Source organism: Ciconia boyciana, chromosome 1 (assembly GCF_034638445.1).
Source record: "Ciconia boyciana chromosome 1, ASM3463844v1, whole genome shotgun sequence".
Classification (NCBI taxonomy): Eukaryota; Metazoa; Chordata; class Aves; order Ciconiiformes; family Ciconiidae; genus Ciconia; species Ciconia boyciana.
The window spans coordinates 65,506,487-65,532,722 of record NC_132934.1 but is presented as its reverse complement, the minus strand read 5'-3'; the positions used below and the strand labels follow the sequence as shown (position 1 = coordinate 65,532,722).

Below are 26,236 nucleotides of genomic sequence, written 5' to 3'. Positions count from 1 at the left end.
GGAACTATGTTCCCTTTCAATTTCTATAAAATGCAAGTTCAAAAATGAAAATCATAGATTTTATTTTTAGCCAAGAAAAGATAAGGAAATGTTTAAGTCAGAAAACATAGGAATTTAACTGCATCGTCTTTGTCTGAGAGGAAAAAAGAAATAATTCACTGCATGTAGTAGGGTTCATGAAAATGACAGACTGACAGCTCTGAAAAGTGAAGTCTTTTATGCACTGGTACAATACCGGAAGAAGCTACGTTGCTTTTCCCATAATGTTCTGCCACCGTGCATTATGATGAAGGTAGCTCAGTCTTCCAGCCAACAGGTTCACAACCTGGGGGTTGTTGGTAGGTGTGGGGAAGGGACTGCTTGTGAATTACCTCTGCTTCTTTTAACTCAACTGGGAGGAAAAGGGGTGGGGAGACAGGAAAATTCAGCAACTTATTTCTGTTGTAACACTCGACCATGCTACAAAGACAGCCATCCTTGCTATGTGCTGAATTAAGCCAAGTGTAAACCCAACCCAAAAAACTGTCTCAAACTGTCATGTCTCCTGAAACTAGAACTAAATCTGTACTGTTGTGCTGAAATGTTTGAGCAACCCAAGCTGGAACGCTATAAAAAAATGCTGTCCAATCCCCAGTTCAAAATAGCCACTTGACCAAAAGCTGATACTCCTGCGCAGGAATTACTCAGCCCAGCACAAGGTACGTTTGCCCTCCAAACCAGAACCACACTATAACCACCCCCTACTTGCTCTTCTCCATTTCTTCCTTGCTACAGAGCTCATCTGTGTATGATGCCCAGACCCTCCCTTCCACTTTGTGACCCTGTGCTGTGATGTCCAGTGCTGCTCTCCCTACTAGAGAAAAACAGTTTAGTGCAGGAACTTTGCGTCTTCCCAAGGTAAACTGTAATTTTAACTCCTAATAGAAGATCACCAACTCCCTTCTCTCCTGATTTGTCCTTTTAGATCTTCCATAGCAGATATCTGAGTGATACTTGTCTTTCAACCATCCATTGCATCCCATCAGTCTGGCTTCCCCAGCAACCTACTGGTGTCCTTCGCTGTTAAGAGATGAATCTGTTTATGTATTTTTGTACCTCTGCACTGTCTGTGCAGAATTTACTACAGCTACGAGATCTTTAATACTTCCCACTCACATTTCACTTTCTCTCGTTCCACACACTGGCCTCTCTCATGTTCTTTAGTGCATGGCAGGACAGGAGTGTGCCTGATACAGGCAACTGGGGACAAGCCATGCTCTATTGTGGGAAATACTGGGGACAGGGCAGGTGATCCTCTCCCCAGCTTCCATGTCTCCCTGTGAGCTTGTCTCAGTCATGCCGTTGTTTCCATTTCCAGATGTTGAGGTGAAACAACTCAAGCAAGCCTGGGGTCACAAAAAAAAAAAAACCTGTTAATTTTTTTGTCTGATCCAGAGCAATCATCATTGAATCAGAAGTGACTTTAAAAGTTGCTGTTTCAATATTTCTATTTGGTACTTATATGTAACCATCATGTTTGAGTTTTCAGAAATGATAATTTTTCCTATGGTCCCTGGTTTAGATAAGAGGAAGGAAAAAAAAAGAAGGATTGATGTTGCCAAGTTCACACACCTAATCTTCGACAGAGGCAAGAATTCAACAGAACTCTTCAGCCCAGAATTCAATCCCTTATTCTCAAGGCCATCTACCCATTCTTCCCCAAAGCTACCTTCATTAGGGTAAAAGTTAATTTTTCAATAACAGTACAGTGATTTTTTTGTGTTGCTTTTTTCCCTACAGTCTCACCAAGATTTTTTTACTTGTAGCTGAAAATGGAATGCCTGAAAATACTTGGATTATTGTCTGAATAGTAATTATTACAAATAATTCTAATTCTGTATTCTAATTCTGTATTCTCTACTAAGATTTTTTTAAATTATCATCCAGACCCAAGATTTTTTAGTTCTCTGGGAAGATAATGTAAGAAAAATCAGCAGAACTATCTTCCTTTTATAGTGCTTTGCTTGTAACAACTCATTTGGCATAAAAATACTAGGAAAGCTGTGTAAAAGCAGGTATAGTAGTTCTTTGCTTCTCAGTGTCTAAGCACTAGTTCAAACATGAACTTTCTTGGAAACCATTATCAATGAATTAGTGGTAGACTTATGTCCTACCACACAACTGGCCTCATTTCAAACATATCATTGCAACAGGTAATCTGAATATCACATGAAAGGGGGAGAGGAGAGGAAGACAGGGAAACAGAACAGCTTCTCCAAGTGTATGTTTGGAGCCTTTATGTCGAGGTGAGGGGATGGTCTTGTTGACCCTATATTCAATGTTCAAGAAGACCTGCAAAAAGGGGAGGGGGGGATGTTGAGCCTCATGCCAGCATCTGGCCAATCCAGATGTTGTTAGTTACCATCTGTCTCCCTGCAGCCTCCCTGGGAGGACAGGATAGTGTTTGGATGCCAAGGGGAAAGAAAGACAACACTGACTTCTGTAGCTATGTTGACTCACTACCTAATGCCACATAAGAAAGGAAAGCGTGCACCTTCTCTTTACAAATGTTATTTCCTGGCTTGAAGCTGGTGGCAACCTATTGCATCTCCAGCATCACCTTCCTGAGTCAAATTAGTCCTTTCATCTGAAAAGGAGAAGTGAGCAAGGCCTTTTTATTTGCTTGGAACTGGAGGAGGAAAAAGGTCTAAAATCAACAGCAAATCTAAAACATTTTTGTTGCTCCAGGAGCCACACACACTCTCCAAAAGCACCTTTTAACTAGAAAATACCCAAGAGGTACTTCCCATGCTTTTGTAAAAAGTATAATTTTTTGGTACGTCAGTGCACTGTATATCTCTGAATTTGCTTCTATGGAAAAAACAGGCACACCATCTTAAATGTAATGTATTACCTGAGGAGAAATAGTTCCTTTCCAGGGAGGGAGCTGGGAGGGGTGGGAGGGTAATCAGCTGGCAAGTGTCAGAGTTTCCTGTTCTCCTGTTTCTTCTCCTGTTCACCCCCTTTTTATAAAGACATGGAACTACTACTACCTAAGCAAGCTGTGTGTGCTAAAACATACAACTGCAGAGAAACAAGACTTGCCATTTTGCCCATTTGAAAAGTTTAGCTATCTTAGTCATAAAAATGTAACCTTGGAAACAGCAGCTTTCTATAGAAAATAAATGATTATCAGAAATAGGAAGGCTAAGAGGTCCCTTCTACAGGGTAGAGATTTTATGTACTTAGCTAAGTCCAGTCACAGGTAATACATTCATAACTCACATTTATATGTATATGTATGTGCATACATACAGCAATAAATACAAAAAAACATTTATTCAGTGACTGAAATCCAATGGTTTTGTTCATGATTTATTTGCAAATACTCTTTGCTCTGTCAGAATACAGTTGTTGAATGACATAATATTAATGTCTCACTAAATTTTATTACCTATTCAATATAGCTTTGGCTCTAAAATTCACTATGTGAATATTCATTCTTTGTGCTGACTGGCAATTGACACCAGGGAATATTGTCCTCATCATCCAACTAATTAACTTGTTCACTCACAGAACTCATGAGTTCCATACAGAGGTCTATTTAATGCAGCCGAGGAAAACACTTCCACCATCAATACTTCTGTAGTCTTTACAGATACTGATAATAATCCATATTATTATATGAATCGCACAATTTATCTTGTTCAGACAAATTCAGCGTATTCAGAAACTGCAAAGCTTAAGCACATAAGCACGTCCATGTAAAAGCTAATAATAGGGTGATGAATGTCACTGAAAGCAACATTAGTACGATATTAATAGAAATGGATTATTCTAAACACTGTATAAAACAACTTGCTTAACTGTAAGGAGAGGAAGAAAAGCTTTCCCGATACAGCAGTAGACAATTTAAAATTAAACTTGAAGGGATTGCTGCACTGCAATTCAACCTAAAATATTTAAATTTCTTACACCTATTATTCTTCAAAATGGTGTATTACATGGTCAATTAAAAGTAATTTAAAGTACAGATGAATTAATTCCATTACCTCCTAAAGAATCTAATTAAGAACCTTATTCCCCAAGCACACCAATCCACAGAACTACATCCTAAAGGTCATATGCCCCATGGGATCATAAATACAGATTCAGGTCAACTGAAACATTCTGTTCATTCATGTTGATTAGCTATAATGGTTCCATTTAAACACAAATCTAAATATCAGTCTTCTCAAATCAGGAGCATAGATAGGCTAGTTTACCATATTGAATTTTGTCTGATGGACTTTTGATTAGCATGGACCAGAAGTGCACATTCAGGGCATTATTAAATAACAATCAAAATGAGCCTTGTAGAAAAGCTATGCACATTATTTAGTTGGAACAAACTATGAAAGATTCTACAGAGATGTTATGAGGTCCTCTCAAAATTATTCCACTCGCATCAAAAAGATATGTAATTTCAGTAACAGCAAATTATTTTATTTCCTTTTTTAGCTGCAAAATGGCTGAACAGTACAAGGAAATTGTATTACTATCAGACAAACAGCATTTGACTTTTCCACAAGAATACAGAAGATCAGCTAGATATTGAATAATTCCTATTACAAGGAAAAGGGCATGCATTCTGGGAATTCTTAAAACTTGTAGACATTCATTAACATAAACAGTTAATTTAAGTTTTATGGTTTTTAAGTCTACCCTTCTGTGAGAAGATATCCATCCCACTGTATACCAAGTTACACACCAGAATCAGAACCACTCTTTTTACAGGGATGTTGACTTAGAAAGTCAACATCATGCTAGATAAACTGTTTGTAATGTGAAGTCATTTTTAACACCACCCACCCCACTGCTGGAAGTTGCTTACCAAAAAAAAAAAAAGGTATGCATTTGTTTCCCTCCTATGCCTGAACTATCACATTTTTGGGATTCTAGAAGTGTTACCATCACCACCACCACCTCCCGCCCCACCAAAAAAAAAAAAACCCAACCTAAAAACACAGAGCTTTGACAGGAAAGAATGAGAAGGGCTTTTTTTTTTTTTTAAATCCCTTTCATTCCACCACTTGTTCAAACCCACAGAAGCAAAGCCACATGTACCTATTCTGAGACTACCAGCAGAACCTGATCTACTTCCATTCACCAAGAAAACACACTCAAGCTTTTGATGAAGCTGTGACTTCCTCCTCTCACCCCTATTAATCATCCAGCAACAGGCAAGAGGATGCCAGCCAACTCACTTGGAGCACAGCTGGTTTTCCTAAGAAACATGCTCCTGCCTCCAGTCACCCAGGAAAGAAAACAGAGAGAGTGAGCTTGGGTCCTGCCCTTGGCACTCCTGCACAGCAACCTGATAACACTTCTGCCATGCCACCAGGTTGATTTAACTGGGAAGGTAGACTTTTAAATTATATATGCCCTAATTCCTATATCAATTATTTATGAATGCTGTGAACTATTTCTTATGCTTTGTGTCTGCATAGAGAAAGGAAATAATAATAATGAACAGTGCAACAACTCTATAGAATCCAGAGAAAAATCTCTCGTAGATCTTCCAGAATACAGCCCACACCAGCCTACACAGATACAGATTTTAATGATTCAGTAAACAGAAAAGGAATCTTCTACTGCCCCCCTCCCTTGCAAAAAATAAACTTTAAAAAAAAAAAATCACACTCCTCTGGGGCATGTTTGCAGTGACAGATTAATGAATTACCTATCTCCTAGAGAAGAAATAAACATGCAAAATTAATTAAGTGTTCCAGTGTTTAGAACAATTGGAAAAAGGAAAGCAGCAACCAGAGGAGAAAAAGAAATTAACCTTACTTTTGAGATCTTATTGGCAGAGCTTGGAAATGATACATTAAAAATAAATGTGTTTTTCACAGCATTTATCTACTTAAAACATAAGAACTGCCACGATACAGCAGAATCATCCAGCCTTCTTTGATGGGCAAATTTCAGTGCTTCACAAAAGTCTACTGCTATTTTAAGGCAAAGCTCTTGCTAAGCTCTTTACCTAAAAAAATACCCCTAAAAATATAAGCTCCACCACATATTTTTTTCTTTCCATTTGATGAGTGTTATTGCAGATAAGCCAGGTTAAACCCAACTGTACTAAACCCTTTTGCACTTTCTTACCTCACACTTGCTTCAGCAAGCGCTCGAGCGTTTTGCTGTATAAAGGCTAGACCCACACATACACTTAAACACGTGCCAAAGTGCCACGTAGAATCCTGGTCTTTATTTTCTTTCTCCTTCACCATGCTAGCTGTAGTTCTCTCGCACTTTACACTTCCAAGCACAGTGGATTCTCCGATAGTAATGATACCACTAAACAGAAGCCCACATGCTGAACAGGAAAAACTGACAAAGAAAAGATGAGACTCAATTCCCTATAATTCATGTAATGGAGAACAGGGAGAAGATATATATGAGCATTTTCATCCTTAACTATGCATTTGGAGAACAGTTAACTCTAACACTTTCTCCCTTATGCCTTGTCTCCTGCTATTCTTTACTAGACTCTCCTCCTATAGACAACACCCATATTCAACCTAACCCACAAAGCTGATTCTGTTTGGCATTTGGATCTCTAAAAGCAAAAAATTATTTCATATTACTCCTTTGCTATTCACACAGGTTTTATATGCATACCTTGCTGCAATCATTACTCTAAACTCTATAAAAGAGTATAAACTATTTACCAATAAGGTGATAGTTTATTTTCATTTATGCAGATTAAAAAAAAAAAAAAAATCACAGCATATCCACAGTGCTTATTTCACTTGTAAAAGAACAGTAAGACCTACGTGAGTCAATTATGTTTTATTTTTCAAATGGTAATTTTTTTTCAGAACTCCTTTGCATCAACCACACAAAGCAGATGTACTGTCACATGTGCATCCTTCTCATCTCAACTGAAGACCCAGCTGGAAAATGCAAGTCTTTACCTTCCTTTTAAAAGAGCCTCAATTAAAAATACAACACTTGTATTTACTTATGCACTCTGTATAAACATTTGAAATGGATCACACTACAGTTCTACTGTCTCTGCAACAAAGACCATATGTGCCTAATAATTTTGACTGCCCCAAATTCCCATGCATATCCTGCTGCAGAGAACCTGAAATTTATCTAAGACAGCCTGTATCCATCACCAGGTCTCAGCAGAATTTGCCCTGCTGTTCAGTATTAACTGGAAGTCAGGCTCTTCCTATGTTGTTCAACAAAAAAGGAGGAACATTTGAATCTCAAAGCCATCACAATCCAAATCAAATTTCCCTAATACCTCATGGGTTCTTATTTTTAATTTGCCAGACGCATTAATTGGCAGCCACAGTGCAACAGCACGTTTAATCTATTTTTACAGATTTTAAGATACAGAACATCTCTGACTTACAAATTAGTTTGGGGCTCACAAGTCTCTCTCTCCCCCTACCTTATCCTCACAGCTGATATCAAATGAGACATTCAAATGAACAGTATCAAAACTTGAAGGTCATTTTCCAAGGGATATCCCTCAACTTGGAAACAATACCCATTCTCCCAGACCCACAGCTTACTTAAATGTTCTGTGTAAGCAATAAGGCTTATCTCAACTTTTTTCTAGAGGCTTGCTTAGACACTGAATCAGTGAGACAAGGCATTTGTATTACTTTCTCTTCCTCAGCAAAGTACAGCAAAGATGATCCAGGGATAAGGCACACTGAACTGGAAATCCTTCCTTGTTCGCAAAACAACAATGAGGAACTTGCAGCTTTCTGAATTTTCACAGAATCACAGAATGGTTGAGGATGGAAGAGACCTGTGGAGGTCATCTGGTCCAACCCCCTGCTCAAGCAGGGGCCACGTAGAGCAGGCTGCCCAGGACAGTTTGTGCCCATTGCCTCTTGTCCTGTCACTGGGTACCGCTAAAAAGGGTCTGGCTCAGTCTTCTTTAGACCCTTCCTTGACATTGATGAATTCACACCTGAGCCTTCTCTTCCCCAGGCTAAACAGACCCAGCTCTCTCAGCCTTTCCTCATAGGAGGAATGCTCCTTAGTAATCTTCATCGCCCTTCACTGGACTCTCTCCACTAGCTCCATATCGCTCTTGTACTGGGGAGCCCAGAACTGCACACAGCACTCCAGGTGTGGCCTCACTAGTGCTTAGTAGAGAGTAAAGATCACCTCCCTTGACCTGCTGGCAACACTCCTAATGCAGCCCAGGATACCATTAGCCTTCTTTGCCACAAGTGCACATTGCTGGCTCATGGTCAACTGGGTGTCCACCAGGACCCCCAGGTCCTTTTCTATAAAGCTGAAATTTGCTCTTAAAATTATTCAGTCAGTTTTCCCAAATAACTCTTGGTTTGTTGAACATTTTATACGCCATCTATTGCACATGCTTAGTCTTTAGAACAGAGAAGTGTTGGTGGGTTTTCTTTTAGCATATACCATTGACTTTCTTCTATGATAGAATAATAATCATTCTTGGAATCAAGTTTCTGCTCTGAATACCTGGATTTATAGCTCTGAAATTTGATATTTTTCAACATGTATTTCAAATTCCTTTCTTTGATAGTCCTAACCTGTTTGAAAAGATGTCCATCATAAGACTGGCAAAGCAAGATGACGAAAGGGATGTCAACACAAAGCAAAACATGTCTTTTTTGACTGAAAGTAAAAAAGCATTTCTGAAGACAAACTACACTGCCTGAGTTGACATATTACATTAAGCTGGGCTTTATTTTTTTGTTTGGGTTTGGGGGGTGATGGTGGTGATGGTTGGGTTTTTTGGTTTGTTTTTTTTTTTTTTAATTGTGGACATACACAGGTTTTCATAATATGGCATGTTTCCATAAACGGGGTGAATTAGAAGATACCAACATACAATGGTACAATGGTACAAGTGTTTTAAGTGCCAATTCACCACATTTTTAAAAAGACATTAGGCTCTTGAATAATTTAGCTACTATCTAGCAAGTTAGTACAGTGGAGTTGCTGGCAATCAAGATATTGCCAAGGTGGCAGCGGGAAGGTCTCCATCTTCAATGCAGCTGCAGCCAGTGTCACACCACTGCTCTGGGGGACTTGTTTCCTATTTTGATCAGCTGTATCTGGACATATGGTTTATAGCTGAGTTTGTTCACCATATGTTTTTGATTAAAACCAAAGGATGGAAAGCTCTCATCTCAACTGTTTCCAGGAATGGTGCCTGGCGCTTAACTTCAGAGCTGACTGTTGCTATGGATTTGTCTGGTGAGATGGACTCTTGGCTGAACCTGGTCACTGTCACCAGACATGCCCTGCTCACCTGACTTGGGTACTGTGGAACCATGTCTTTGCTGGTGAGGCCACTGCCCTATGCCTGCCATGCTGTTACCTGAGCTCCCACTTCCCATTTGTCACTGGATTTTACTGCCTCATCTGCTGGTTGAATGACACACAGGGTAACAGCAAAAAATTATGGAACTTTGAAAGTAGAAAAAAGACAGATACTCACACAGTGAAGGAATCAGGGGGAGCTGAGACTCTCCTCAGGTCAGCAGACTGCACTTTATGGATACTATAGGCAGCAGGAAATGAGTGGCCAGGAGAAAGGCAACACACAGTGTGGACAGACAAGGAAAAAGGTGGGGAGGGGAGAGAGAGAGAGAAAAAAAGAGCGGAAGAGAAGAAAGAAAGAAAGACATACAACATTTAAACAGAACCAAAAGGAATGTGTCACACAAAAGTTGAATGAAGAGACATGCAGAGCTCCAAGTTCACACTAGGAAGCCAAGAGCAACAGAAGACATGCAAATGGAGAAAATCACTGCTACATGGCACACAGGAGCTTTCTAAAGACATGAGTGAGGAGGACCAATGACAAGCTAGGCACACGGCTATACAAGGAAGACAAGGAGCCCCAGGATATGTTCCACAGGCACTGAAAAATTTCAACGCAGCAGACTTTGGAAGCAGGTCCAGAAATGCAAACAAACATCAAAGCCAAGATCTGAATGGATGGAATTGTCTCCAAAAGTTGGCCAACTTTAGTTAACGTTTAAGAAGAAAAAAATACCCTTACTGGAGATTTTGTATCCACAATGACAAATTGCTGTCTCCATTCTTCTTTCATGTACCTTAGGGAAACATGCATTTTATATGTAGTGACTCCCAAGACTGACTCTCTTTTAGTGTTTATAACTCAGATGGTCCCTTTGTTTCTGTAAAGTATATGGAATATGTTTTACCTATAAGCTCTTCCCTCTTCTTTCTCTTCCGTCATGCAAGACATACTTCCTCAATCCAAACTAAAAGCCAGTGAAAGCAAAATACCGTCTTTTGAGGTTCAGAAAGCAATCATTAACTGAAACTTACTGAGCAGCACGCTAAACTGTAGTTTCTAACCAGAAAATGACTCCTGGAAAACTGAACCACAGCTGCTGCTCTTATTCCACACACATTTTGCTTATAGCTCACAAGAACCACATTCTTGGCTTGATCACAGAAAACCACGCTATATGTTGTCTCTTTCACATGTTACCATGATCAGTAGTGGAGAATAGGAATGAGAACTTAGCCAGCAAGTTTTTTTAAGGGAAGGAGAATAAGAACATAATTCACTCTTTTCCAGAAAAGCTGAGTCTGCTGATCTGGCTGTACCAAAAATTTGCTTTTGCTGGTACAAACAGAAAAGACATGAGAAGAAAAGAAACCCACCTTTTTTTCCCCCACAACCCCACTATCTGCCTTGTTTCAACCAATCCATAACCACGCGTGAACAGCATCATCTTACCCTGTATATTCCTTGCACCTAAAAAGTTGCTTCTGGCTTGAAACACTTTATTGGATTGTTACTTATCTCCATTGTAGAGCAACGCATTGTAGGATGAGGAAGAGATTATGCCTGCCTTTTACGTTTGGACAGCCTCCATTAGAAACAAATTAGAAGCACTGTAACTGTATTCACCAAGTAATGACTTCCCTCCACTGTGCTTCAACTCTAAAATTTTAAAGTTATCAGAAGAGTACAAACCATAAACAGGTCATCCTCACCTACTGAAGAGTACTCATATAATCACATCAAAACAGCTTAACTTTCCAAAAGGAAATATTAAAAAAATGAATGCTTGATGAATGCTAAGAAGACAGATCACTAGTTGCAGCAACTAGTCCATGAATGGTTCGGGACAATTAATATACTGAGAAATTTGTTTGTAGACAAGTCAGCAGTGAAAGATGAAATAACTGAATAAAATATTAATTGCCAGTAATTCACCCAGCTATGACACAACACAGCATGTTATATTTACTTGTTCCCTAATAGCTTCAATGCAGCTTTTCACGCTGCTGCTATCAACAGGGAAGGGAGGCTCCTTCAGTTTAAGTAGCCCCACAGAAACACTAGATTTTTATTCCTTAATCTGATTCCATGACCAACTTTTTTTTTTTTTTTTTTTTTTTAAGTCTAGGAACCTTTACACTGTCAAAAGTGCTGCTGAAATTTTTCCCCACACCTTGAAAAAGGCAAATTATTCAGTGACAAATAAAACAAGGACTCTCAACATATAGGAGTTCCAGCCTTGAATGTCTGTGTAGAACCACATGAGGCAGTTTCTGTGCAATTAGAAGGTGCTGGAAGCACAATAGTGGGCAAATGGAGGGAAAAACAGGTCAAAGAAGGTCAGATCCCTTTTTCGTATATACAAGTATCCTCTTGGAGCGTCCACAGGTTTTGAAGGAGAACAGCTGCAATCAGGAAGATGGCAACTGTGACAATCAGAAGAGAATCATGGTTCTAAGGCCCTCCCGCTCCCAAGTGAGAGAAGCATGAAATCTCTGTTCTTCTCACTCAGCTACATTACATATGGGCTTTTCAATTTTAAAATACTATTATTCCCTGGAAATTCAAGTGCATCCATAAGGCAAACAACAAACTCACTATCCTCTCTAAACACCCTCTCCTTAAAACCTCCAGAACAAAGGAGAACAGAGTAAGAAAACAGAAACACAGTGTAAGACTTCTTCAAATTAAGTCTTTTTCTACTTATGACACTGGACTAGCTAAAACTCCAAAGAGCATTCCTACTCCTCTCCTTATCTAGCAATAATATCAAAGCCAACAATAATAGCAGCTCTGCATTACTGTGACGCAAGATAATTTTTTAATCACTTTCCTGGGAAGCAGGAGCTCAAAAACAGCTGTCTAACAATTAGTGGGATAGCTCCAGACCCACTTACTTATCTCACACATCTAATATTCAGATGACAGTCGTAAGAGAACAATCTATTGTCTTCAGTCATATATAAGGCTCTCTGGGAGATTTCAATGTAATAGGGAGATATATTCCAGATATCAAGTTAAGAAATGTAGATAAACATATTTTATTGAAATTTTTCTCTCTTGTGAAATACTGCAAATCAGCATCATATTGAATGAACTTCTTTAAAATAGTAAACGCTTCCTGAAATTTAACCTTTAACATGCCATTTACTTTTTATCACACCAGGAGATTCAACTCCTCTCTCTCACTCCCCTTCAACACTTGAGAGCAAAGTACATACACAGAGAGATATATAGGTATAGATGTAGATATAAATATACATACACACCATTTCTGATACATGAGGCTGAGACTAGAGTCCCTGACAGATCATTTGTATTTTCCCAAGACATAGGTCTGCAGGGAAATATCTCAGCCAAATCAAAGGACTGACAGCAATGTAGTCTACCATAGCACACTGAAATCAAGCTAAGCCACAAATAAGATCCTCTTGACAACTGGCATATATTATGAATCTGTATTTCCCTACCACAGTTTAAACTCAGATCTTAAAATCCAAGCCTAACCATGCTAATTATCAGATTGAAATACCAGAAATTTTCATTTTACATTTGCATTAGCCTCCCTCAGTGTAGAAAAAGATGCCCCAAGATTGCTGTCTGCTCGATTCTAGCTTTCAAACACAATTGAGTTGTGGTTGGATGAAATCAGGCATCACTGCCCACAGGCAAGAGTCTGCTATTCTTCACTGCTCAAGAGAGATGAGTAAACCTTACGTATTTTCCAAGCAAATAGGAATTGCACGTTACAGATATAGTTTTCTACTGAAGCTTAAAGCATTAGTCTCAGTAAGAGAATACAGAGTGCTAAATTGAACAGGAAGATGTTGAAAGTAACCAGGGAGGCTTTGATTACATGAACAGATTGACAAGCAGCAGATGACAAGAAGTTCTAAAGGGCTGGAGTCAAAGTTTGAAGTCAAGCAATATCTTCTACTAGATGATACAGTTGAAAGACACAGAAAACCTTTAAGATACCTGAAGAGAAAAGGCGTGCCTGAGACCTTGACTGTTTTTTCCAGTTATATGAGTTAGTCTAATGAAAGATGTTACATCTCTTCATAAACTTTGCCTCACCATTACAGCTGCAACAGCAAAATCCCCCACCCACCTCCACAGAAAAATGAAACCCTCAGTGCATGGATGTTTGAATGAAATGTGGATCCTTGATAACTTTAGGCCTTTAGCTCAGTGTCTTTGTAGAAGGGGCAGACTGTTTTGCTTCACTTTAAGAATACTTGATGAAAAACAGCAAAGGCACTTACTACGCCACTCATTTTAGCAGCAATGAAGGCCGCCTATGTGTGAAGTACAATAATCACCTCTATAAAATAAACTATTTTATTGGACAAGCATTTTCACAGGTCAAAATTTGAAAATTTTTTTGGTGTTAAAATATATCTGCAGTGCTTACAAATAAGGTTTAATTATGAAAAGGAATGTTAGTCCTGTCTTTTCTTCTTCGCGTGTTCCTGGTTTCCAATTATCTTAGCTTCTTAGCTTTTCTCTATTAATCTTTAGACTACTCATTTCTCATTTGGTTTTTTATACTGGAGCAGGATTCCCTGCGAAGTGCAAACAGCCCTTTCTGGACCTCCAGGTCCTTCTCCACAAACAGTCCCAGGCAGCATGCTCCCACAACAGAGACTACAAGATATCCTGAGTAATTCTTGATTATGGCAAATTGTTACAGGATCTCCAATGAAGCTTAAAAAGCAGATCAATAAAAAGTTGAGAAAATGAATCAAAAGAACCTCAAAGGCAAATGGCATACATATGCAGAACTGTCAGAAGCCAAGAGGCACACTGCTGAGCCTGCACAAATGTCTCTAAATAACTGAAAGATACAACACCTTTCTAAAAGCAAGACAGAGAGTAACCCAGAAGATAAAAGAATAAAAGAAAATCGGGTAAGTATTTACAATACGGTGGAAAGGGAGTTCAGAAGGTGTGAATTCTTTTGTTGTTGTTTTTTTTGTAAATGCACTGCAAGTCCAGTACATGCAAAATCCATGACTGAATATGCTGCCCAAACGGGCCTCCTGCCATTAGGACATGCACATATCTAACTCACTCATTCAGCAAAGGCATGGATGTTCTCCTCTTGCTCTTCTGCACCATGTTGGCTTGGTTCCTTAAGGAGATTCGAATGAGTGAGGGAGCCAATCGACATGGTTCGCCGTCCACTTGCATGGGAATAGACTTGTATGTTAAAAGTGTCACCTCACGGCACTGATGCAACCTCTCTCCATGACCACCCACCTGGAGAGCAGCCTGGGAAAAAAACCAAACACACACACACAAAAGCAAAAATACCCCCAAACAAACAGAAAAGACAAAGAAAAGACACCTCAGAACAGATAGTTGAGGCAGTTAAATCCGAAATGCAGTTTTGCAGACAGCATCCATTACACAGCATTCTATGTGTAAGGCATTCTAACAAGTCACAATGGATGTATTTTCACTCCAAAATTGCAAAGCAGGACTTAAAATTTCACAAGGAGAAGTAGTGGGCAAAAAGCAGATATCTAACCATGTGCATTGCACATCTAATCACCTTGGTATATGTCAAGCATGTTTTATACACACAAATATATACACACACATGTGCATGCACAAATAAATACCTGTGTTTATTCTTAAAGTTTTTAATTTGCTTTGGTTGGTCTGTTTTTCCACTAACAGTAATGCTACTAATTATTTGCTCTTTAAAACAGCAACCTTAATTGGGTACATCTGCGAGACAGAAAAATTATTTCCCCTTCCTGAACAGAATACAGTCCTTAATGTGAATTAGATAAATCTAAAATCCTTATTATGAAAGTTTACACAGCAACTCAACCTCAAGACTAGACAGGCTGAAAAGGGCTAGCAGAAGGACCCTGTGAAAAATAATTAAATATCATGATCAATAATTAATTTCAAAGAAATGAAACAAGCAGGGCAATGAGTAGATCCTTCGAGTTCTAAGCAGATATGTTTGGGCAGAAATGTATTTTTTTTAATTTGTAGTGTGAATATTAACTCTCATCTATCAGGTGCAGAAAAAAATCCTATATTAATGCACTACTAACAGAAAGCAGCCTAAACACAAGTCAAGATCTTAAACCTGCTCTGTGAGCTTAATATTATGGATCAACTGATAATATGGTCAATAATATTCATAACAACACTTCTTATAAAGTACTTCTCTTCCTTGGTCTCACAGACCTTCTTGGGTATGACCAAGCACATCTGGGAGACATACAGAGCAAGTAAGGATTATATCAATACAGCCTAGGGTTACAACGGTTCCTCAGCATCATAACCAATGTAGACCTGTAGACCCTCAGTTCTGAACTAGGCTTCCTTTAAAGAGAAAAAACAGCTGAAAGGGCCCTACTAAAATTCAGTCCCAACTGAAATTGTTGGTAGCTTTGAGATCACTCTAGCTACTGCCAGTAGCTAGAGACACATTAGAGGTAAACCCAAAAAAAGACTCCAGCTGCAAATTGCCATTTGGTACATGCTAAATAGACTTTTGACAGCGTTTTCAGAAACACACCCTAAAATCTTCATAAGTGAAGTAACAAATGTTCATTCCACAAGATCTACTAGGCTAACAAACAGAATTCTGCTTACTTGTAGGTTATTTCCCTAATCCACTAGGTCAATCAAAAAAAAAAGAGACCAAAAAAGAATCCTTAACCCAGGCTTCTAAAGAAATTATTTCTGAACAAGGCAACCTTTTACTTTTGCTTGCTCTGAGGATTAGATTTGTCCAAATTTCTCTTTGAGGAAGTGAACACCACTATCATGTGTATTCACTGAATGTGATATGCACTGAGGGCAGGTCACACAACAAATAAATGTGTGAGAGCAGTGAAAACAGACTTATCCATGTTAGCTTTAACCTAGTCCACACAAGACATAGCAGCAACAAAGGCCTAAGGGTATGGACTTAAGCATGGCCTAAACAAACCTGCCAGGAAGCCCTGATATGTGTCTTCTGTTGGCCACACTAAGTTCAAGCTGCAGTGCCTTCGGTAGATTAACATTAGCACGGGGATAACTACCAACTCTCTGACTGCATTTAATCATGCTCTGAAGAGACCGTCACTGTGTTTAACTACTGTGATAGTAGGACACTAGGGTATTTACAGTGAGATTGCTTTTATAGTAACTCAGCTTTAGTTCACTTTAACAGCAGCATTGACAGAAAGAGCACTGCCAAATTAAAATTGTTGGTTGAATTTTCTTCTCCTAGCAGAACAAAAAGAGAGACAACATTTGTGCCAGAAATACTACTAGATTTTCCACAGCTGTTACTACATTTTCACAACATTTTTAGTGGGCATATGGAAACTGTATGGGCATATAATTTTATATAATATTTCATATTTGTTTCCAGTATCCAGTTTTACAAAAAAATTGAACTTTTATGCCATAGATTGAAATATATACAAGCTAAAAAGAAACAGCAGTAATTATTTGACCATAGGACATTCCTACAGTAAAAACGTGCATGCATGCTGTTTTTACTGTAATAATCTTGCTGTTTAACTTAGGAGCAGTGCACATGCAAATTAGCCATATTTGCAAAGGTACATTTTTATTATTAAATAACACTTATTTTATTACAAAAGTACAACTTGTCCCCCTCATTTAAAACCTAACAGCAGAGCATGTTTTGGCCTTAGCTGACTGAATATGTGGAATCATGGTGGTTCTTCAGTAATGAGAACAACTTTGCACTCTGTAACACCGCCCACAGAATTCACCAAGTCTGGTAGCACCTGCGATATACTCACCAGTGAGGCCATGGTGAACCCAATGACTTCAATGTAGCCATCGTCATGGCGCTGAGGCTCAAAGTCTCTGTGATCTCCAGGGTTTCCCCAGGGCATTGTGCCAGCACAATACCTACAGAAAGAGGTTTGGAAAGCAAGCTTTGAGAAAGCAGTTTGCCCTGATTGGTCCTGACTAGTAGCCTGACTATTAGCCTGTTCTGCTGTCCTCCAAGAAGTATCCAGATATCCATTCCAGGATTCAATTCAGGGACAATTAAAAGTTATGCTGGCAAGGACTGGACAAAAGGGAAAATCTGTCATTTGTTTCCAAGCTGGTACACCATCCATAAATGTATCCATCATAATCTTTAGCAGGTTCCTTTGTGAGAGGAAAACAGGGAAACACCAGGAAATAGATAACAGAGCAGCAGCACTTTGTCTCCCCACTTGCTTTGCTTTCTGCAGATGAGCTGTTGAGCCAGAAAGCTGCTTAGCCCCTCTGCTAGGCAGGCATGGGGATGCAGCAGCAAATCCAGCCTTGAAGCTCCATTTCCTCTCTCCCTGCTGGCTCAGAAGTTACAATAGCATAAGGAATGCAAAACTTTTCATAGCTTGAGGAGGCCGGGAGAAATAAGAAGCAGGAACAGATGCAGCTGTGGCATCTGTCTTTCCTACTACTAAAGAATGGATGTAAAAGTGATAGAAGGGGGATCTTTGGAGTGGTGACACCAGGCAGAAGCTTGCAGTGAGGGCAGTGCAGGACTCAAAAGATCAAGTGCTTGGGACTGCATGTGGAGCAAAGTGGTAGGTTGTCTAAAGCAGTGGTCTCCAAAGTGGGGTGCAGGCACCACAGGGAGTGTGCAAGAAAAATCCACAACTGACAAGACAACTAGGGTGTGTGAAGAAAATATTGTTTGTACTTTTAATAAATAAGAAAAAAACCATTAAAATAGTGTTTGTTTCGTCTTTATCACATCCTTTCTTAATTTCTATTTTTGTGTATGTTTTATAATGTAATATATAAGTACACTAGTACATGTATATAATTTATAAATAAATATACATATATTGGGGTGGTGCTTAAAAGTTTTTTTACTGATAGGGATGCACAATCAAAAAAAGTTTGGAGACTACTGCTCTAGAGAGCAGGAGATAGACACCTTTTAAGAATACAGCTATATTTCTATTTGGGACACCTTTTAACATGTTAAAAACACAGCACTTTCAACAGTTTGGTGTTCCTTTACCGAAAAAATATTCATCCTTCCCCCTGCCCCCTTTTTTCACACTCTGCTTCTAATTTAGCGGAAGACCAGGCATCTGTGTCTTTACTATCTTGTTTGCAGGTTAGGTGCACAACTTTTGAGAGCGTGTTTGTTAATCACTTCTACTATCTCTGTATCGGGATATTCAACATTTTAAAAGATGGTTTAGCTGCACTCTAAACTCGGATCCTATTCCGTATCGCTAATTAACAGTATTATAAGCACCTAGCTCTCAGGAAGGCAGCACAGTGGCAATACTCTTCCTGTGCATCCACCCAGTCTAGGACAACTTGTAGGTACCTTCCCCCCAACCCCCTCTTTTATAACTCCCAGCATCTGTCTTGAGCTTACCTGGGTATGTTTAAAAACACTATACACTGGAACTTCAGCTCCTGGATCTTTGGAGTCAGGTCTGTACCATCACACTACAAAGCCAAAGTGACAGAGCACAGAGAAATTGCTGAATGGAGCCACAGACAAGAGAAGTGTTGCTGCTTTGTAACAACTTTCCCAAGACTTTCCTTGGAATGTGTTGCAAATGTCATGCTCAAAACTGAAAAGTAACAGAGCCATTAAACTCTCACCTCGCTCTCTCTCCATTCCCCCCTCTTCCCACAATACTATGACACAATTTCTTATACTTACCACAACTTTAACATGCTTGGATAAATCTCTTGAGCTTCTTTGCAGAAAGTCTGTAAAGGCTGCCTGCGACAGAAATAAGTGCAAGAACTGTCATCAGCACTTCCTGTCTTCTCTTTCATCATTTCTTATCCCACCACAGAGCTAATTAACAAAATGCCATCCTTTTGCCAAACCTATTCTTTCTTGCTCTCCGGAGACATGATTTTTTTTTTAATCATGAGGTTTTTTTGAGGGGTTAACCAAAGAAGGTCCTTGAGCATCCAAGGATTTAAATGCAAATTCTTGCTCATATATTTGTTTCCCTGTTTAAGGCACATGGGTACAGCGGGAGTCATCATCCAGAAAGACATTATATGTCATGCATTATCAAATTAGTGTTTCTCTCAATAACTGCATTTTAGAATAAAGCGTTGTCCATGTACCTCCTGAATGCAGAAGTGGGTAATTTTATTTGCATATTTACATATGAAAATGAATCACTCCAAATAGCTGATCTCTGCCCTCCACTCCCCATGACCTTACATCCAAGACTACTCCTCAAAGCTACAAAGATACAGGCTAACAGATGGGGAATTTCTCTAGTAAAGTCAATATCAATATGCTGCCCAAACCCTGAAAGAAGCAGAGCAGTTTGTTGAGAAGCTTATGAGCCAGAAGCAGGGGGAGCAAGACATGACCAGTACTATGTCCAAAGGAGTAGCATTTTTCTCACCTGCTAAGCACTGTAAAACAACAACGCTTCAGGCACTTTCCAACAGACACACGTGGCATTGCCAGAAACAGTACATGTGCACTTTAAATTGCAACAGGCAAAATGAACTGGCGTGAGCTCCTGATGTGAGAAAGTGAGGGGGAAGGTACTTAAGAAAATATTAAAACAACTATGGTAGCGTCATTCTGTAAGATGAATCACAACTCACCCCTGCATAAAACATTTTATTTCTAAATCGGCTGTTGAATTTCTCTGGATTTGCTTCTGTGAAAGAATAAAAAGGAAAAATATGAACACCCTAACAAAACAAGTAGACTCCCATTGTACCTTCACATTCCCTGCTAGTACTATAGTGCTTTTAGCACACATCACTCAGTGAAAATATTAATATAAATATAGTTTTCCTGTGTGAGAGTCCCCCATCTGTGCCATTATCTGCTATCAGATTTCAAACGTTGGTATTGAATTCTTCCGCTTTCCTGTAGAGCGAAAATAGATGGAGACATGAGCAAAGAGGCAACAAGAATACAATCAGTTAATTTAGCACCTCTTAGACTATTCATCTTATGATTTCTCAGTACCGCTTGTGAGACTTCTATTTCTACCAACGCAGAACAGACCTCCAAGAATTATTAGAAATCCGTGAAACACTAACCCATGCTTTGAAGCAGGAGTAAAGCACTAGTAAATTATAAGATGAAATAGACACTTAAATTCTGATGTGTAACAAAGAGGTACTGAGGAACAGACATCTCTACCCAAATATTCCTGCAGAAAAAAAATAAGTGGTTACTCTAAAACCTATTTAGAGAGCTGTTTCATTTTGATTAGACTCTAAGTGACGGAGAATTTTAATAGTCCCGTAGTAATGCACATCTAATGGTTAATTATTCTCAATGTTAAAATAAATGTGGGGGTTTTTTCCCCTGTCTTGAACTTTTCAGACTTCAACTGCCAACTGATAAATCTTATTTTAGTTGTCTGTCAGTTTAAAGAGCCCCCAACTATCAGGTATCTTCTCCTTGAGTAAATACTTACAGGCAGTGATTAAATCACCTCTTAACCTTCTTTCTGATAGGCTAAATGGAGCTCCTTTAATCTCCCACTATAAGGCATGCTTCCCAGAATACAGGTCATTCTCGTGCCTCCGGGGAACTGCTTTCCTAAGCCTGTGGCATCCAGAGGCTTCAGAAGCAGCCCTTCTGAAACTGTATTCAGTGGTAGTAACAACCACCTATCCTTGCTCAGTAATTCTCCAGTGAGAATTCTCTAGTGAGAACATCCAAATATCAAGATAGCCCTTCTGGCTAAAGCATCACACTGGTGTGAACACTTCCAAATTACTACTTCTCAAATGACCACTTGAAACAATGTTTCTAGTTCTCTTTGAAGTCACTGCATCTCACAATATAAAGCTCCATTTTGTAAGAATGAGCTACTTACTCTGCATTTCTTGTTTGATTGTTTGCCCAGCTACTGTTATCATCTATTTATTGTGTTGCGGGTGAGCCTGGAATGCAGTCAGGGCCACCTCTTCTTAAAACAATTAATTTAACTGCATAAGTAAATCTCATCTCACTTGCTGAGCTCACAGCTCTTTACAGAAAGTCTCAACATCCCATGCTAAGAAGTGGGAGGCTCCTGAAGGCTCAGTGCCCATGCTGCGCATTCTCTGATGTGGTTATCCCCGATGGCTCTGGGCAGCAGCCACCAGGGCACTGGCTCTTACGTGGATCTTACGACAAATACTGACCAGAACCAAAACCTCAGTTTGGAACTGGCTAATCAGAAAAGGAGCCTTTCTGAGGTCAGGGACCTTCAACATAGGGAACTGTTCCTACCTCTGACATAGCAGATAAGCATGAGTAGGGAGGGAGGACTGCAATGTAGAATAGAGCCTAAAGTTGATTAGAGTGCAATTTTGATTGTAGAAGTAAATCACTGACTGCATATCCAAGGATCTCTCCATCCTCACCCTTCTCAAGCCATCAAGGGAGTAGGAAAAGGAAAGTGTTCGGGGAGGGGGGAGGTGTAGTCCTGTAAGTGAACAGTCCTGGAGAGCTGAGGGAACAAACAGCATGTCAATGGGATAAAGTAAATTGCATCTCCCTTGACCCAGCAAAGCATAAGGATAACAAGGGAGGAAACTGTGACTCTGGAAAGAGTCACTACCCAGAACACTTCCTGAAGAAGCAGAGCTAAATACGTTAGGCTTGGGGCCAACCCTCAAGGCTCAATCTGAGTAGTCACAAGAAAAGTGTAGAGGTTGCCATAGAAGAGGCCACATTCATGTACAGGTTCCTCTGAGACATTGCAACCACTGCTTATTCTCAATATAACAGTTCACCAATCTCTACTGCATAAAATGCCCTGATAGGCTGAGAGTTCAAATCAATCTAATTTATTTTGGTTTGACGGGGGGGGCGGGGGGGATGGAGTGGGGGACATGGTGTTTGTTTTTTTTAATACTATATGCAATTACAATAGCTCCACATAAGCAACTGCATACAACCACTTACCTTAACGGACCAAGTACAACAGCCATGAAAGTGCTTTAAAGTTTTGCTACAGTTTTGCTACGAGTTTCTCTGGATTGTCATCAATTGTAAATGAGATAAGAATCTGTTTTGCACTGCTTAATTCCACATGAAACACAATAAAACCCACACACCAGCAACACCTCCAAGGCTACAAGCTTTTCTCTCCTAAAACACATAGGACTCATTTGTATATTTTAGCATTTGAGAGGGTAAGGAAGACACCAGCAGTAATGACTTGTAAGAGCAGACACTTGTGCTATGAAAAGCTCTCCTGGCCACACATACCTGCTCACAGACACACAGCTTGCTCTGTCAAGTATTTTTTCACCCATGTAAATTTTTAAAACACTGGCATCTCTGGAATAACATCCATTCTTTATAGGGCTCCATTACTTCATTATTAAGTAATGCCTCCATTAAGCAAGAAAGTAGCCATGCATTTCATCTATACAGTATATTCACAGTCACATTAGCAATACATAGTGATATGCATTCATCAAAAAATGCATACAGCTGTCATCGTTTCATTCCTGTGCCCTTTTGTGTCCCCTCATTATTATTCCTAAAGCTTGAAGCAGTCTTAAACATTATTAAATATGCATTAGCTCATTCCATCATGTATCCTGTTCTTTATTTAGCATGGCATTAGAGCGCTATCTTTTCATCTTGAAATGACACTCTGATAGTATGAAAGTGAAGATAAGGGAGGCTATCATTCAGAAAAAATACCTGCCTATGAAGCCAAAATGACCAAAAGCTGAAAACAGACAATTGAACAAGGTTTGTTTATACAAGCATGCTTGCCTAAACTATATAAACAGAGCAGTTCGCATCAGTCCAAAGCCCACCTGTTAAGCCACATTTGGATCTGTATGGGGTGGTATAACTGCCATCAGCAAGGGGACAAACAAGTGCTACAACAGCTCAAATTCCTGACAGTTTTGTGGACTTCATTAAAACCTTTCACTTGCATAGACACACTCTGGGTCTGTACCAAGTCCAATGATATTATGCTATATTCATCCATAGGTAACAGCTGTTCAGCTTGAGAACACAATTATCCTCCTGCCACCCTGCTACTTCCGCAGCCTCACAGCTTTTCTCCTCCCTCCACTCCACACTGGAGGGAAAACCGGCACCTGGCTTACATTTGTTTTTCTTTCTGCTCTTATTCTGACATTTCTGCATCTGCATAAGCTTCCTTTATATCTGTACTTGGTATCTCCTTTAGAAGATAAAAAAATTTGAAAAGCTCCCCTTTTAGCCCTTTTCCTCCAGTGAATACTATTTTTCCTTGTACTTTTTTTGTTTTTAAATAATGAATTCCCTTGGAAACTCATGATACAATCACTTCCTACTTGTGTCTGTATCTTGGGTTTTTATGTTGCAGCTTTCCTTCTGAATTATAAGAACAGGACGTTAAATCCAACTCCATTTGTAATTCATAAAATAACTGCCCATTCCCAAGGTTAAGGAAATAAAAAGTTCCTATTACCTCTAGATTCATGGAACTCCAGTGTAACATGTGCATCAAATCCAAGGCTGAAGTAATTATTGAAGACACTGAGTGGAAGCTGTAATTGAATCATAAAAAGACATGTAAAAACACAAGTGAAATGTTCCATGACACACCAGGAATTAACTACTTTAAATCTGGTATCTCATGAAAGTCTAAGAAGAAGAAAGTGGCACATATTAGGGAAATGTATGCAGAAGGTTGTTCTGAAGGTTAGTAATAGCTTGTGGAAGATGATCAGATACAAAAGCCTAAAGAACACAAAAACATCTACAGTGCTTTATGATCATACATGTACCTTTTTAAACACAAAGAATTCCTTATGCCATCGTTGAGATTTCCCATAATGCTGCTCCACTTAACATGTCAATACAAAGGTTTTCCTAATTGCTGGCACTTCAAGCTCAGCATGGCAAATGAAACTCAAGCTGTGTTCTTCCTGCTTCATATATAACCAGGAGCAATGCAAGTCCCAGACAAGAAGCCCTAATACTATTGAGGATGCATGAGGCAGGGAAGCATGCATCTGGCCTCTTCTTCATTACACACGCCCAGCAGGGCTGTGAAAAGAGAACAGTAGCATCTGATAGGTAAGCTGGAAATTATAACTGAGAAGAGGAAAACTTTTCACAAATTTTTTTTTTTATGATTGTAACACTTCCAACATCTCCAGTCCAAATGACACATTACTATAAACATGATCCCCTCACAAAGATGTCAAGATCATATGGAGACCCACACACAAAGAAGTTAAATACAAAAATACACTACTCCTTGCTGTAAAGTAGGAAACTGTATCCATTAGCAAAATCCGAAGGACTAAAATTCCACATCCTGTTTTTAGATTTGTATCTCTAATTTAGGAACGGATGGTGGTCACAAGGTTGCTTCTTCTGCCACCCCAGGTTAACTAGAGAAAACAAACAATGACCTTTCAGATACGAAGCCAGGGATTTTTGCCAGGACTTGGTTCTTGAGATAAATGCTCAATGTCCAAGACTTAACAAACAACAAATAAATGACTGGTATGTATTACATTTCACACACCTCTGGAAGCATTGACACATGAAAAGAGCAAAAGGAAGAGATGCAACTAGAGAATTAAAAAGTTTCAGAGCTTCCCCACTTGTGCATCTTATGGTGTAACCCAAAGACGCTCTTAAGCATCCTATAGTCTCCCTGGGAAAAAAGAAGGCTCTAACCTTACGTGCCCCATCCTCCAGCTCATCCTGTGGCAAGTCAGGGTTGCGCTCAACCTGGAGATTCCAGCGGTCCAGCTGGACGATGGTACCATCTTCTACGTGGCACAGGATCTTGGACACTGGCTCATCTGTGTAACCCTGACAGCAGAGAGAGTGTCACCAGAGCATCAGCCATGGATAGTGAAAACAAAGCAAGTCACTCGCCAATTACCTGGCAGACTTCCTTCCTTTCATAGAGGCCAGATCAAATGTTCCTAAGAACACCCCAAAATATTGCTAAATTTTGATATATCAACCATTTAACAAGCTGTTGCTGAGGTACACAAGTCTTGGGCAGACAGAGTAAGACCAATAAGGAGAGGAACTCAAAGTGTATTTGCCTTGCCTGGAGTAACTCCAGTGGTGTAGTCAAGGATAAATACAGAGAAATAAAGTTTAAACTATGCTTAAATTAGAAGCCTGCATATTCTCCTCATTACTTGGCCTAAAATACCAGACAGATACATCTATGTACACTTTTATTACAACAACTACATAGTTAATAATTCAAGATCCCAGACTGGAAATTGAAACAAACCATTGTGCTTAACTGAAGCAGACCTTGGACACAGCCCTGCCTGCTTTTTTAGCCAAAATGAAGTTTCACCCTACTACGCAACTAAATCAGACCAGCAAGGTGAGAGCCTGCGCATAAGGGTACCCCAGTCAGTGCTTACCCCACCCCAGTTGAGGGTGCGGGCAAGGTCATTCCCAGTGCCAAGCGGAAGGACAGCCACAGGAGGAGGGGGGCTGAGTTGCAGCTCATCGAGGATGGAGAGGATCCAGCCCACCTATAAAATGGGAAATGCAGAGAACTGTTAGTCAGGAAGATTAAAAGGGGTGGAAAAAAGGAAAAAGACATATTTTGATTGTATCCCCTTTACAGAGAAGATCAAGTAAAACAAAAGGGAGAAGGAAAAATGAGGATATCTGAAATTTAACTCTACAACTGCCCCATCTGAGGTTTCACCTTTGGGAGAACAGGTACAGCAGTTTTCATGAAACTCCTGTGCAAGTAGAAGCAGTGGGATGTAAACACTGGCTACCTTTAAGAGCACACAGAGTTACTGAGGAAAGGGAGCACATAAGTTGCTGTTCTTTAAGCAGGAAATGAAAACACACAGAATTACACCTGGCTAAGGCTGCCTAGCTATTGCGCTGAAAAATACTGTCTGTAAAAATGTGTCAAGAATAATATGGTCGATTCAAGACAAATTTTTTAAAGTGCCCTTATGCTAAATGAAACTAAA

At 39.5% G+C, this 26,236-nt stretch overlaps 1 protein-coding gene across 4 annotated transcripts in view; it reads right to left on the bottom strand.

Moving 5' to 3' along the window:
* Window positions 1-26,236, bottom strand: part of DGKI (diacylglycerol kinase iota) — a 241,745-nt gene that overhangs the window by 82,924 nt on the left and 132,585 nt on the right. For all 4 annotated transcript variants that reach the window (XM_072872233.1, XM_072872242.1, XM_072872248.1 and 1 more), the window contains 8 exons: window positions 25,664-25,777; window positions 24,948-25,085; window positions 23,725-23,803; window positions 19,898-19,953; window positions 18,978-19,040; window positions 18,684-18,757; window positions 17,089-17,200; window positions 14,373-14,572 (listed from right to left, as the gene is read on the bottom strand). In XM_072872233.1, coding sequence (XP_072728334.1) covers window positions 14,373-14,572; window positions 17,089-17,200; window positions 18,684-18,757; window positions 18,978-19,040; window positions 19,898-19,953; window positions 23,725-23,803; window positions 24,948-25,085; window positions 25,664-25,777 — 836 coding nt within the window. The remainder of the gene's footprint in view (window positions 1-14,372; window positions 14,573-17,088; window positions 17,201-18,683; window positions 18,758-18,977; window positions 19,041-19,897; window positions 19,954-23,724; window positions 23,804-24,947; window positions 25,086-25,663; window positions 25,778-26,236) is intronic.